The sequence below is a fragment of the Siphateles boraxobius genome, unplaced genomic scaffold, assembly GCF_051911475.1.
Source record: "Siphateles boraxobius isolate OS27281-9 unplaced genomic scaffold, OSU_SipBor_1 97, whole genome shotgun sequence".
In the NCBI taxonomy this organism is placed as follows: domain Eukaryota; kingdom Metazoa; phylum Chordata; class Actinopteri; order Cypriniformes; family Leuciscidae; genus Siphateles; species Siphateles boraxobius.
Window position 1 is genome coordinate 1967105 of NW_027509227.1, and position 14588 is coordinate 1981692.

Here is a 14588-nt window from a genome sequence, read left to right on the forward strand (position 1 = left end):
TGGATTGTACAGACACTGTTAATGCCCTTTACAAGAAGGGCCAGAAGAAACTATACCTGCTTAAGAGACTAAGGTCTTTTGGAGTGCAGGGTTCACTCCTGAGGAGAGGAGGGTGAGAGCTAAGCTCTCATCCATGTTGGAGACCCCGTCCCATCCCCTTCATGGGATACTTACATCACTGAGAAGCTCTTTTAGTGGCAGATTGATACATCCACGATGTGTGAAGGAAAGATTTAGAAGATCTTTTCTTCCGGCGGCTGTGAGACTTTATAATCAGTACTGTTGAGCACTATACTGAAACTACTACGCTGTGTCTGAGTGAAAATCAATGCACAATGTCACTTTGCATCGTTAATATGGGAATTTGTTTTTAATCTTTTTATCTGTTTTAAGCTTAAGGAAAAGCATGCCTTTATGCATATATTTATTATGTTAATGTACTTAATATTCTTCTTTATTCCTTACTATCCACTTTCTGCTGTAATGTTGAAATTTCTCATTTGTGAGACAAATAAAGGCTGATCTAATCTAATCTAATCTATCTTCTATGTGAATATATAGTTGTCAGGGTGTGGGTTCGGTCATGTTCCCTGTCTGTGTTCCCCTGTCTTTGTCCATGTTTAGCAGTTCCCCGTTATGTTTAGTCTATTAGTCTTCCCAGGTGTCTCCGATTAGCCACGCCCCTTTGTCGTCTTGTTTAGCTTGTTTGCCTTGTATTGAAGCCCTGTGTCTAGTTCAGTCTTTGTGAGTTCTTGATGTTGTTATTGTTCTGTTCCGGAGTCTTAGTCTTTGTCATAGTTCAAGTTTATTTAATAAAAACACTGCTGCACTTCCTGCTCTGCTTCGTCACAATAGTAAAGTGTAATTTATTCCTGTGATCAAAGCTGAATTTTCAGCATCATTACTCCAGTCTTCAATGTCACATGATCCTTCAGAAATCACTATAATATGATGATTTGATGATCAAGAAACATTTATGATTATTATCAATGTTAAAAGCAGTTGTGCTGCTTCATATTTTTGTGGAAACCATTTTAAAACATTTTATTTTCCAGGATTCTTTAATGAATAGAAAGTTCAAAAGAGCAGTATTTATTTGAAATATAATCTTTTGTACCATTATAAATGTCTTTACTGTCACTTTTGATTAATTTCAATGTGTCCTTGATGAATAAAAGTATTAATTTCTTTCAAAACCATGACACCAAGTAGTATAGCCTATATGGTTTCATTATTTGCTTGTATGACAGTGTAAACCAGGATATAAACTAGACCATTCAGATGAAATCCTTCGGCAATATGATCACATTTATTATTATCATATAAAAATATACATGGGAAGTGTTACACACATACATTAAGACGGACAGGACACAGTAAGGCCCTACACTGCTACACAGCTGCCTAAGCCAAATAATACTGATTGAAACAAGGGCCCTTAATGTGGTGCAGACAGAAACACAACACGACAATACAACACATTCTGTAAAAACACTGTCAATCATGCAGGCATTAGCTTTAAAAATTACCTTATCATCAGAAAAAAACATCTCAAAATAGAACATTTTGTTTCTCTTATGAACATAAAGGTTTTGCAATACTTCATTTAAAAAAAAATCTATACACATACATTTATTTATATATATAAATTTATAAGCAAGGCATATTGTGTTTACCACTTTACGGATAAGCAGTACGATTGTCATATTTGTTTACATGGCTGGGCTCCTCTTTTATGGAATTTTTTAATGGATCAACATTAAAGGAACTATACAATATTTCAAACAATAAATCATATTTAAAAAAAAAAGTTATCCTCAGGCCACTGGAAAGCTGTGGAAGCTTGTTTCTGCCACAGAATAAAAAATGAAACAAGTTTAACTCAATTCTGACCTTTTCTCGCAATTGCGATTTTTTAACTCACAATTCAGACTTTTTATTGCTATTGCGACTACCTCAATTAAAAAAAATTCTCACAATTGCGACTTATCCAAATTTAGATTTTTTTCTCATTATTGCGACTTTTTACCTCATAATTCTGACTTATTATAACAATTACGACTCTAACTCAATTCTGACGACTTTTTTTCCCGCAAAATTTTACAATTTTGCCAAAATTCTGACTTCTTTTATGCAGTTGCGACTTTTTAAATGACTATTCTTACTTTTTTCTCAGAATTGTGAGATATAAACTCACCTTGCGGCAAAAAGGTTAAAAAGTAGAAGACAAAAAAGTCGCAATTACCTTTTTTATTTTTTTATTTCGTGGCAGAAACAGGCTTCTATTGAAAGCTGATGTGCTTGAGTAAATCGGGTCCGTGAGAGATCTAAAAGCAGCAATCGTCTGAACTCGACATGTTTCTTCCGTTTCCTGTTTCGCTTGAACTTGAGAAACATCTTCCTTTTGAGAAGGTCCTTAATAGTGAGAAGAAAGTCCATCTCCTGATGCTGATGCTGATTGTCAGTTTGCAGCGTAATGGTCAGCGTCGACTGGGACCGTTTCCAGTCAGGTGACCTGTGAAGGTCAGAGGTTATGAGGAGAAAAGATGTGAACAGACAGGATGAGGGAGGAGGAGAGCAGGCAGAGGGAGAGAGAGAGGGATGAGGCCGAGGAGAAGCTGACGGAGGAGAGCTGGAGCTCCGAGTGCAGGAACGCCGACAGAGGCACGTGCGACACCAGCGTCGGGCTGCCCGAGTTAATGAGCGAGTCGATCTTCTCTGCCTCTTTACTGCAGGCTTCAATCTGCAGACACACACACACACACACACACACACACACACACACACACACACACACACACACACACACACACACACACACACACACACACACACACACACACACACACACATCTTTCAGTTCCACTGGGCAGAAATAGGGCAGTAAGTCCTTGTAGACAGCTTTAATATTTTTAGGCGATTGTATGAGCATCTGGAGCTCATGATGCAAGAGTGTGTAAGCCTGCGCTGGGAACGCTGGGAACGCTGGGAACGCTCGTTGCTCACTGAAACACTAGTGTGGAGATCAACGGCTGCACACAAACACTGATGTTAAACAAAGAAACTGTGAAAATACTCGAAATTATTACTTGATATGAGTGAGATTCAACCAGACAACAGTCATTTTTAAAAGATAAATCTTTAAAAACTAATTAATTAATTAAAAACGTTTTCCCTAGATAGTGACAGAGTGAATTCTGGGAAATTGGGACACTTTTTGCCATTGAGATGACTGGAAAAACATGTCCTAATTATCCTGAATTAACCTCTATAGGTTATTGGCCAAATTAAAGATTTTTTTGTTATGTTAGAAAATATGTTATATTGGTTGATATTACATATTCAATTGCTTATTTCAAACTTCAAAATGAATATCTATTTTTCATACTGTGCATTATATTGTTGTGGTGCACGAGTTCACAAGAGCATTTCGTTTTTTATTATTTGAATAACTTATTCAGTTGTGGCCGTCACACACACACACACACACACACACACACACACACACACACACACACACACACACACACACACTCGCCCTCACACACACACACACACACACACACACACTCGCCCTCACACACACACACACACACACACACACACACACACACACACACACACACACACACACACACACTCGCCCTCACACACACACACACACACACACACACACACACACACACACACACACACACACACACACACTCGCCCTCTCACACACACACACACACACACACACACACACACACACACACACACACACACACACACACACACACACACTCGCCCTCACACACACACACACACACACACACACACACACACACTCGCCCTCACACACACACACACACACACACTCGCCCTCACACACACACACACACACACACACACACACACACACACACACACACACTCGCCCTCACACACACACACACACAGACACACACACTCTCGCCCACACACACACACACACACTCGCCCTCACACACACACTCTCACACACACTCACACACACACACACACACACACACAAACTCACCCTCACACACACACTCTCACACACACACACACACACACACACACACTCGCCCTCACACACACACTCTCACACACAAACTCACACACTCACACACACACACTCGCCCTCACATACACACTCTCACACACACACTCACACACTCACACACACACTCGCCCTCACACACACACACTCGCCCTCACACACACACACACACACACTCGCCCTCACACACACACACACACACTCGCCCTCACACACACACTCTCACACACAAACTCACACACTCACACACACACACTCGCCCTCACATACACACTCTCACACACACACACTCGCCCTCACACACACACTCGCCCTCACATACACACTCTCACACACAAACTCACACACTCACACACACACTCGCCCTCACATACACACTCTCACACACACACTCACACACACACACACACACACTCGTCCTCACACACACACTCGCCCTCACACACACACACACACACACACACACTCGCCCTCACACACACACACACACACACACACTCGCCCTCACACACACACTCTCACACACAAACTCACACACTCACACACACACACTCGCCCTCACATACACACTCTCACACACACACACTCGCCCTCACACACACACTCGCCCTCACATACACACTCTCACACACACACTCACACACACACACACACACACACACACACTCGTCCTCACACACACACTCGCCCTCACACACACACACACACACACACACTCGCCCTCACACACACACACACACACACACACACACTCGCCCTCACACACACACTCTCACACACAAACTCACACACTCACACACACACTCGCCCTCACATACACACTCTCACACACACACTCACACACACACACACACACACACACACTCGTCCTCACACACACACTCGCCCTCACACACACACACACACACACACACACTCGCCCTCACACACACACTCTCACACACAAACTCACACACTCACACACACACACTCGCCCTCACATACACACTCTCACACACAAACTCACACACTCACACACACACTCGCCCTCACATACACACTCTCACACACACACTCACACACACTCACACACACACACTCGTCCTCACACACACACTCACACACACACACACACACCTGCAGTGGCGTCGGCTGCTGATCCACAGGCACGATGAGGATGATGATCTCGGAGTCGATGCTGAGATAGCCGAAGATGTCGCACTGAGGAACAGAGATGTGCAGACGCAGGATCTTCAGGATGTCGTGCAGTGTCACCGGCTGGTTGCGGTTCAACTGAAACACACACACACACACGCGCAGTGTCAATATCAACACAAACACAGGCATTTATCTCTTAGCACATATACACATTTCCTCAACAGGCCGCATCATTTAAAGCATCACTCATTAGTACACATCGCTGTCCCTCCTGTGAGAAACAGTGATGATTGCAATGTTGAATTAATTAGTACAACACTGCCAGACGTTATTGGCCATTAATGAAAGCCAACATCTGTTACATTAGATAGATTTTGGTTTGTTGGTGTTTTAACGTCAGACAAGATTCCTTGGTTATTTTCATGGCAAGTAACACTAGTATAAAAGAGCTATTTATAAACTTAATATTTTTAAAGTGTTTGCAACATGCAACTTTTACCCACAGTAGGGTAAATTTCATACAGTTTGTTGTTTGTTCACTGATTTCATTCATCCAATTGATAACGTAAGATAATATGGTTTTAAGAGGGAGGCCACAACCCAAATAACAACATTCACTGCTAAAAGTTAATAAACGCACATATAACACAATGCTTACAGAGCATAAATATCCTTAGAGTGGGTGATGTAAACCATGCTGTTCTGGAGAAATTCATGCATGTGTAGCGCATTCACCCTCCAGTAATGCACTGAAAGGACCAACACTGCCCCCTGCTGACGGACTGATGCCACTGCAACTCAACACTGCCCCCTGCTGACTGACTGATGCCACTGCAACTCAACATTGGCCCCTGCTGACTGACTGATGCCTCTGCAACTCAACACTGCCCCCTGCTGACTGACTGATGCCACTACAACTCAACACTGCCCCCTGCTGACTGACTGATGCCACTTCAACTCAACACTGCCCCCTGCTGACTGACTGATGCCTCTGCAACTCAACACTGGCCCCTGCTGACTGACTGATGCCTCTGCAACTCAACACTGCCCCCTGCTGACGGACTGATGCCACTGCAACTCAACACTGGCCCCTGCTGACAGACTGATGCCACTGCAACTCAACACTGGCCCCTGCTGACTGACTGATGCCACTGCAACTCAACACTGGCCCCTGCTGACGGACTGATGCCACTGCAACTCAACACTGCCCCCTGCTGACTGACTGATGCCACTGCAACTCAACACTGGCCCCTGCTGACAGACTGATGCCACTGCAACTCAACACTGGCCCCTGCTGACGGACTGATGCCACTGCAACTCAACACTGCCCCCTGCTGACTGACTGATGCCACTGCAACTCAACACTGGCCCCTGCTGACTGACTGATGCCACTGCAACTCAACACTGGCCCCTGCTGACTGACTGATGCCACTGCAACTCAACACTGCCCCCTGCTGACTGACTGATGCCACTGCAACTCAACACTGGCCCCTGCTGACTGACTGATGCCACTGCAACTCAACACTGGCCCCTGCTGACGGACTGATGCCACTGCAACTCAACACTGCCCCCTGCTGACTGACTGATGCCACTGCAACTCAACACTGGCCCCTGCTGACTGACTGATGCCACTGCAACTCAACACTGGCCCCTGCTGACTGACTGATGCCACTGCAACTCAACACTGCCCCCTGCTGACTGACTGATGCCACTGCAACTCAACACTGGCCCCTGCTGACTGACTGATGCCACTGCAACTCAACACTGGCCCCTGCTGACTGACTGATGCCACTGCAACTCAACACTGGCCCCTGCTGACTGACTGATGCCACTGCAACTCAACACTGGCCCCTGCTGACTGACTGATGCCACTGCAACTCAATACTGCCCCCTGCTGACTGACTGATGCCACTGCAACTCAACACTGGCCCCTGCTGACGGACTGATGCCACTGCAACTCAACACTGGCCCCTGCTGACTGACTGATGCCACTGCAACTCAACACTGGCCCCTGCTGACGGACTGATGCCTCTGCAACTCAACACTGCCCCCTGCTGACGGACTGATGCCACTGCAACTCAACACTGGCCCCTGCTGACTGACTGATGCCACTGCACCTCAACACTGCCCCCTGCTGACTGACTGATGCCACTGCAACTCAACACTGGCCCCTGCTGACGGACTGATGACTCTGTAACTCAACACTGCCCCCTGCTGACGGACTGATGCCACTGCAACTCAACACTGCCCCCTGCTGACTGACTGATGCCACTGCAACTCAACACTGGCCCCTGCTGACTGACTGATGCCACTGCACCTCAACACTGCCCCCTGCTGACTGACTGATGCCACTGCAACTCAACACTGGCCCCTGCTGACTGACTGATGCCACTGCAACTCAACACTGGCCCCTGCTGACTGACTGATGCCACTGCAACTCAACACTGCCCCCTGCTGACTGACTGATGCCACTGCAACTCAACACTGGCCCCTGCTGACTGACTGATGCCACTGCAACTCAACACTGGCCCCTGCTGACTGACTGATGCCACTGCAACTCAACACTGGCCCCTGCTGACGGACTGATGCCACTGCAACTCAACACTGCCCCCTGCTGACTGACTGATGCCACTGCAACTCAACACTGGCCCCTGCTGACTGACTGATGCCACTGCAACTCAACACTGGCCCCTGCTGACTGACTGATGCCACTGCAACTCAACACTGGCCCCTGCTGACTGACTGATGCCACTTCAACTCAACACTGCCCCCTGCTGACTGACTGATGCCTCTGCAACTCAGCACTGGCCCCTGCTGACGGACTGATGCCACTGCAACTCAACACTGGCCCCTGCTGACTGACTGATGCCTCTGCAACTCAACACTGGCCCCTGCTGACTGACTGATGCCTCTGCAACTCAACACTGCCCCCTGCTGACGGACTGATGCCACTGCAACTCAACACTGCCCCCTGCTGACGGACTGATGCCACTGCACCTCAACACTGCCCCCTGCTGACGGAATGATCCCACTGCAACTCAACACTGCCCCCTGCTGACTGACTGATACCACTGCAACTCAACACTGCCCCCTGCTGACGGACTGATCCCACTGCAACTCAACACTGCCCCCTGCTGACTGACTGATGCCACTGCACCTCAACACTGCCCCCTGCTGACGGACTGATCCCACTGCAACTCAACACTGCCCCCTGCTGACTGACTGATGCCACTGCAACTCAACACTGCCCCCTGCTGACTGACTGATGCCACTGCACCTCAACACTGCCCCCTGCTGACGGACTGATCCCACTGCAACTCAACACTGCCCCCTGCTGACTGACTGATGCCACTGCAACTCAACACTGCCCCCTGCTGACGGACTGATGCCACTGCAATTCAACACTGCCCCCTGCTGACTGACTGATGCCACTGCACCTCAACACTGCCCCCTGCTGACGGACTGATCCCACTGCAACTCAACACTGCCCCCTGCTGACTGACTGATGCCACTGCAACTCAACACTACCCCCTGCTGACTGACTGATGCCACTGCACCTCAACACTGCCCCCTGCTGACGGACTGATCCCACTGCAACTCAACACTGCCCCCTGCTGACTGACTGATGCCACTGCAACTCAACACTGGCCCCTGCTGACGGACTGATGCCACTGCACCTCAACACTGCCCCCTGCGGACTGACTGATGCCACTGCAACTCAACACCGCCCCCTGCTGACTGACTGATGTCACTGCAACTCAACACTGCCCCCTGCTGACTGACTGATGCCACTGTAACTCAACATTGCCCCCTGCTGACTGACTGATGCCACTGTAACTCAACACTGCCCCCTGCTGACTGACTGATGCCACTGCAACTCAACACTGGCCCCTGCTGACTTACTGATGCCACTGCAACTCAACACTGGCCCCTGCTGACGGACTGATGCCACTGCACCTCAACACTGCCCCCTGCTGACTGACTGATGCCACTGCAACTCAACACTGCCCCCTGCTGACTGACTGATACCACTGCAACTCAACACTGGCCCATGCTGACAGACTGATGCCACTGCAACTCAACACTGCCCCCTGCTGACTGACTGATGCCACTGTAACTCAACACTGCCCCCTGCTGACGGACTGATGCCACTGCAACTCAACACTGCCCCCTGCTGACTGACTGATGCCACTGTAACTCAACACTGCCCCCTGCTGACTGAATGATGCCCCTGCAACTCAACACTGGCCCCTGCTGACGGACTGATGCCATTGCACCTCAACACTGCCCCCTGCTGACGGACTGATGCCTCTGCAACTCAACACTGCCTCCTGCTGACTGACTGATGCCACTGCAACTCAACACTTCCCCCTGCTGACGGACTGATGCCACTGCAACTCAACACTGTAACTCAACACTGCCCCCTGCTGACTGACTGATGCCACTGCAACCCAACACTGTAACTCAACACTGCCCCCTGCTGACTGACTGATGCCACTGCACCTCAACTTCCCCCTGCTGATGGACTGATGCCACTGCAACTCAACACTGTAACTCAACACTGCCCCCTGCTGACTGACTGATGCCACTGCAACCCAACACTGTAACTCAACACTGCCCCCTGCTGACTGACTGATGCCACTGCAACTCAACACTGCCCCCTGCTGACTGACTGATGCCTCTGCAACTCAACACTGCCCCCTGCTGACTGACTGATGCCACTGCAACTCAACACTGCCCCCTGCTGACGGACTGATGCCTCTGCAACTCAACACTGGCCCCTGCTGACGGACTGATGCCTCTGCACCTCAACACTGCCCCCTGCTGACTGACTGATGCCACTGCAACTCAACACTGGCCCCTGCTGACGGACTGATGCCTCTACACCTCAACACTGCCCCCTGCTGACGGACTGATGCCACTGCAACTCAACACTGCCCCCTGCGGACTGACTGATGCCACTGCAAATCAACACTGCCCCCTGCTGATGGACTGATGCCTCTGCACCTCAACACTGCCCCCTGCTGACGGACTGATGCCACTGCAACTCAAGACTGCCCCCTGCTGACTGACTGATGCCACTGCAACTCAACACTGGCCCCTGCTGACGGACTGATGCCACTGCAACTCAACACTGCCCCCTGCTGTAAGACTGATGCCACTGCAACTCAACACCGCCCCCTGCTGACTGACTGATGCCACTGCAACTCAACACTGGCCCCTGCTGACGGACTGATGCCTCTGCACCTCAACACTGCCCCCTGCTGACGGACTGATGCCACTGCAACTCAACACTGCCCCCTGCGGACTGACTGATGCCACTGCAACTCAACACTGCCCCCTGCTGATGGACTGATGCCTCTGCACCTCAACACTGCCCCCTGGTGACTGACTGATGCCACTGCAACTCAACACTGGCCCCTGCTGACGGACTGATGCCACTGCACCTCAACACTGCCCCCTGCTGACGGACTGATGCCACTGCAACTCAACACTAGCCCCTGCTGACTGACTGATGCCTCTGCAACTCAACACTGCCCCCTGCTGACTGACTGATGCCACTGCAACTCAACACTGCCCCCTGCTGATGGACTGATGCCTCTGCAACTCAACACTGCCCCTGCTGACTGACTGATGCCACTGCAACTCAACACTGCCCCCTGCTGACTGACTGATGCCACTGCAAATCAACACTGGCCCCTGCTGACGGACTGATACCACTGCAACTCAACACTGCCCCCTGCTGACTGACTGATGCCACTGCAACTCAACACTGCCCCCTTCTGACGGACTGATGCCTCTGCACCTCAACACTGCCCCCTGCTGACGGACTGATGCCCCTGCACCTCAACACTTCCCCCTGCTGACGAAATGATGCCACTGCAACTCAACACTGTAACTCAACACTGCCCCCTGCTGACTGACTGATGCCACTGCAACCCAACACTGTAACTCAACACTGCCCCCTGCTGACTGACTGATGCCACTGCACCTCAACACTGCCCCCTGCTGACTGACTGATGCCACTGCAACCCAACGCTGTAACTCAACACTGCCCCCTTCTGACTGACTGATGCCACTGCAACCCAACACTGTAACTCAACACTGCCCCCTGCTGACTGACTGATGCCACTGCAACTCAACACCGCCCCCTGCTGACGGACTGATGCCACTGCAACTCAACACTGCCCCCTGCTGACTGACTGATGCCACTGTAACTCAACACTGCCCCCTGCTGATGGACTGATGCCACTGCAACCCAACACTGTAACTCAACACGGCCCCAAGCTGACTGACTGATGCCACTGCAACTCAACACTGCCCCCTGCTGACTGACTGATGTCACTCAACACTGGAGAGATGGAGAGACACATTTACCTTGGCAAAGATGTTCATCTGCTGTTTGTTCCAGAGGATCTGCAGCATTCCCGCACACACCGGACAGCAAGCGCCTGCAAACCGTTTAAAGAGATTAAAGAAGTCTGTAACTCTAATCTAAATTAAATGAGTGTTTGGCTTGAGCGTGCGGCGCTGACCCGGTGGAGTGACGGGCCGGCACCGGCCGGTGGAGAGAGGAGCACACTGCACCGTGTTACAGCCCGAGTCCGACGGGACCCCCGACACGACCCCGACCGCTTGACACCGGCCCTCATAGTCCACGGCCACGCGGGCCGAGAACGCCTCACACACCGTACTGTAGCTCTCACCACTGTGGCCACACACCTCTCTGGGCCTCCGGCAGGACTCCTGCAACACACACACGTTACACACACACGTTACACACGACACACGTTACACACGACACACACCTCTCTGGGCCTCCGGCAGGACTCCTGCAACACACACACACACACACACGTTACACACGACACACGTTACACACGACACACACCTCTCTGGGCCTCCGGCAGGACTCCTGCAACACACACACACACACACACACACAATCACCTGGCAGTGCCCGGTGTACGCCAGGCTCTTGCCCCGCAGGTTCAGCTGGCACAGGTTGGCGTGCTCCATGTTGTCTGTGTCACACACTGGGTCCAGCTGGTTCTGCTCACAGCCGCTCGGTCGGGTCACACACTCGTACTGCGGGCAGGGATAGTCCGACAGATCCGTCAAACACACCTGACGTCTGGGGATACACCTGTGACGAACACACACACACACATCTAAACCTGCTTCTGGTGTTCATACACTCATGACATTTAACATTCTCCATTTCTGTTTCCCACTTCAGTCACAATATCAAGCAAACATGTTCTCAGAACGATTTGTTAAAGTGGGAACACTTTACAATAAGGATCATTAGTTAACATTAGTTAACTACCTTAGTTAACATGAACTAAGAATGAACAAGACTTCTAAAACATTTATTAATCTTAGTTAATATTAATTTCAACAGTTACTAATACATTATTAAAATCAAAGGTTGTATTTGTTAACATTAGTTACCGCACTGTGAACTAACATGAACAGCTGTATTTATATTAACTAACAATTACAAAGATTAATAAATACTGTAACAAATGTATTGTTCAAGGTTAGTTCATACATTAACTAATGTTAACTAATGAACCTTATTGTAAAGTGCTACCGTTAAAATTCCGATTAAGGCACAAAAACGTTCTCTGAATGTTCTATAAACGTTTTTTCTTGGTTATCCAAACGTTCCATTCTTTAATAATTATAGGAATGTTACTTTTAAATGCTCTCTGATTGTTCTGAAACAAGGAGTAACATTTCCAAATGTTAGACGAACATCCAACTAAAACATTTCAGGAAAAACACCACATGAAAAATGTTTTAATGTTACTAGAAGAACATTTGTTCATATCTTGCCAGAAGGTTCCCTGTCAGCTGGGATCATGTGACACTTAAAGTGGTAAATCAGCCTGAAATGAAGTGATTTAGTATCTTGAATCCAGCGTGCAGAGGTCGAGAGGTCACAGACACAGATAACACACATCCTCTGGTCCTCGTCAGATGTTTAACATCAAAGCTTACACATTTTATCATCTTGTTTACAGAGGAACAAACATTTCCTTTGAAAAGCCGGCCGAGCAGATGTTACGCAACATGCATTGCTGTGTGTTACATAAGACAGACGTGGAAAGATCCTCAGAGACTCGTTTAACCTGACGCTGGAGATCATGAGTGTGTGAAAGTCTTCAGTGACATCTGAACATATACAGCAAACTAGCGCTTACACACACACACACACACACACTGAAGAGACCAAACACAGATTGTGTGTGTCCTGATTCAGTCACAGCAGGACTGAGAACCAGACGTCAGCAGTGTTGCTTTTATTAATCTTTCACACCAGTTATTTCAATTGAAGTAATTAATACCATGTTATGTTTGATACAGTGTTATTTTAAGGTTATTGAGAGTTTATTAATAGTTTGAAGTGTTTTCTATTTGTATATGTTCAGTCTTTTTTTTTTTGAAATATGTCTATATATTTTTTATATATTTTTCAGTTTTATTAATCAGTTTTAGTTTTAGTAATTTTAGTACATTAAAATAAACTAAATGAAAATAAGACATTTTTCCTACTTTTTTTTGTTATTTCAGTTCATGTTTATTTCGTTTAAGTTTTAGTGTTAGTTGCAATTAACCCTGATTTTGATTAAATTATTTTGTATTTTAATTTCTTATTACTACATTTTACTATTATTATTATTATTTATTAAAGATTGTTAAAAAGTCTTTTATAATATTGTTTAACTTAACTTAACTTATATAAGGATTTAAAATATTGTAATTTATTATTATTACTAATTATTTGATTAATAAATTATTACATATATATAATGTAATGAAGAAATTATATATATATATATATATACACACATTATATTTTGTATTATTTATTTTTTATTAAATTGTAGTATTAATGATTATTATTTATTAAATAAGTCTTCAAATAATTTATTAAAGATTTGAGCCTTTTATTATATATTGTACATGTTGGAGGAAAAGTTTATTCAAAATACATTATTATTACAGTTATTCATTAGAAATGTTTTAATTTTATTAATGCATTCATTGATTTTTTTTTACATGTATTAAAATAACCTGGCGTTTTGCATAATTTATTATATTAATTTATTTATATTCATGTGGCAAGTTGGAGGAATATTTTTCTTTCAATAATTATAATTACAATTTAATTGATTTTTTTTTTAGTTTAATAATACAAATTCATTGTCAAATAAGTTTTTTTATTTCTACTTATTAAACTGTACTATTATCAGTTATCATCATCATTATTATTATTAATGAAGCTTTGGTGTCTTTTATCATATCACAGAATGCTTGTTGACTATAGTAATGGATTCAGAAAGCAGACTGTGTGAGCGGATTGCCAGCAGTTAAA

General features: G+C 46.8%; 1 protein-coding gene across 1 annotated transcript in view; it reads right to left on the minus strand.

The window, feature by feature from the left end:
• Positions 1 to 1287: 1287 nt before the first annotated feature.
• The window catches only part of reck (reversion-inducing-cysteine-rich protein with kazal motifs), a 102516-nt gene continuing 89215 nt past the window's right edge, over positions 1288 to 14588 (minus strand). Inside the window, exons 17-21 of the mRNA XM_077224979.1 lie at positions 12155 to 12350; positions 11740 to 11950; positions 11582 to 11655; positions 5183 to 5338; positions 1288 to 2743 (exon numbers count right to left, since the gene is read on the minus strand). Coding sequence (XP_077081094.1) covers positions 2525 to 2743; positions 5183 to 5338; positions 11582 to 11655; positions 11740 to 11950; positions 12155 to 12350 — 856 coding nt within the window. The 3' untranslated portion in view covers positions 1288 to 2524. The remainder of the gene's footprint in view (positions 2744 to 5182; positions 5339 to 11581; positions 11656 to 11739; positions 11951 to 12154; positions 12351 to 14588) is intronic.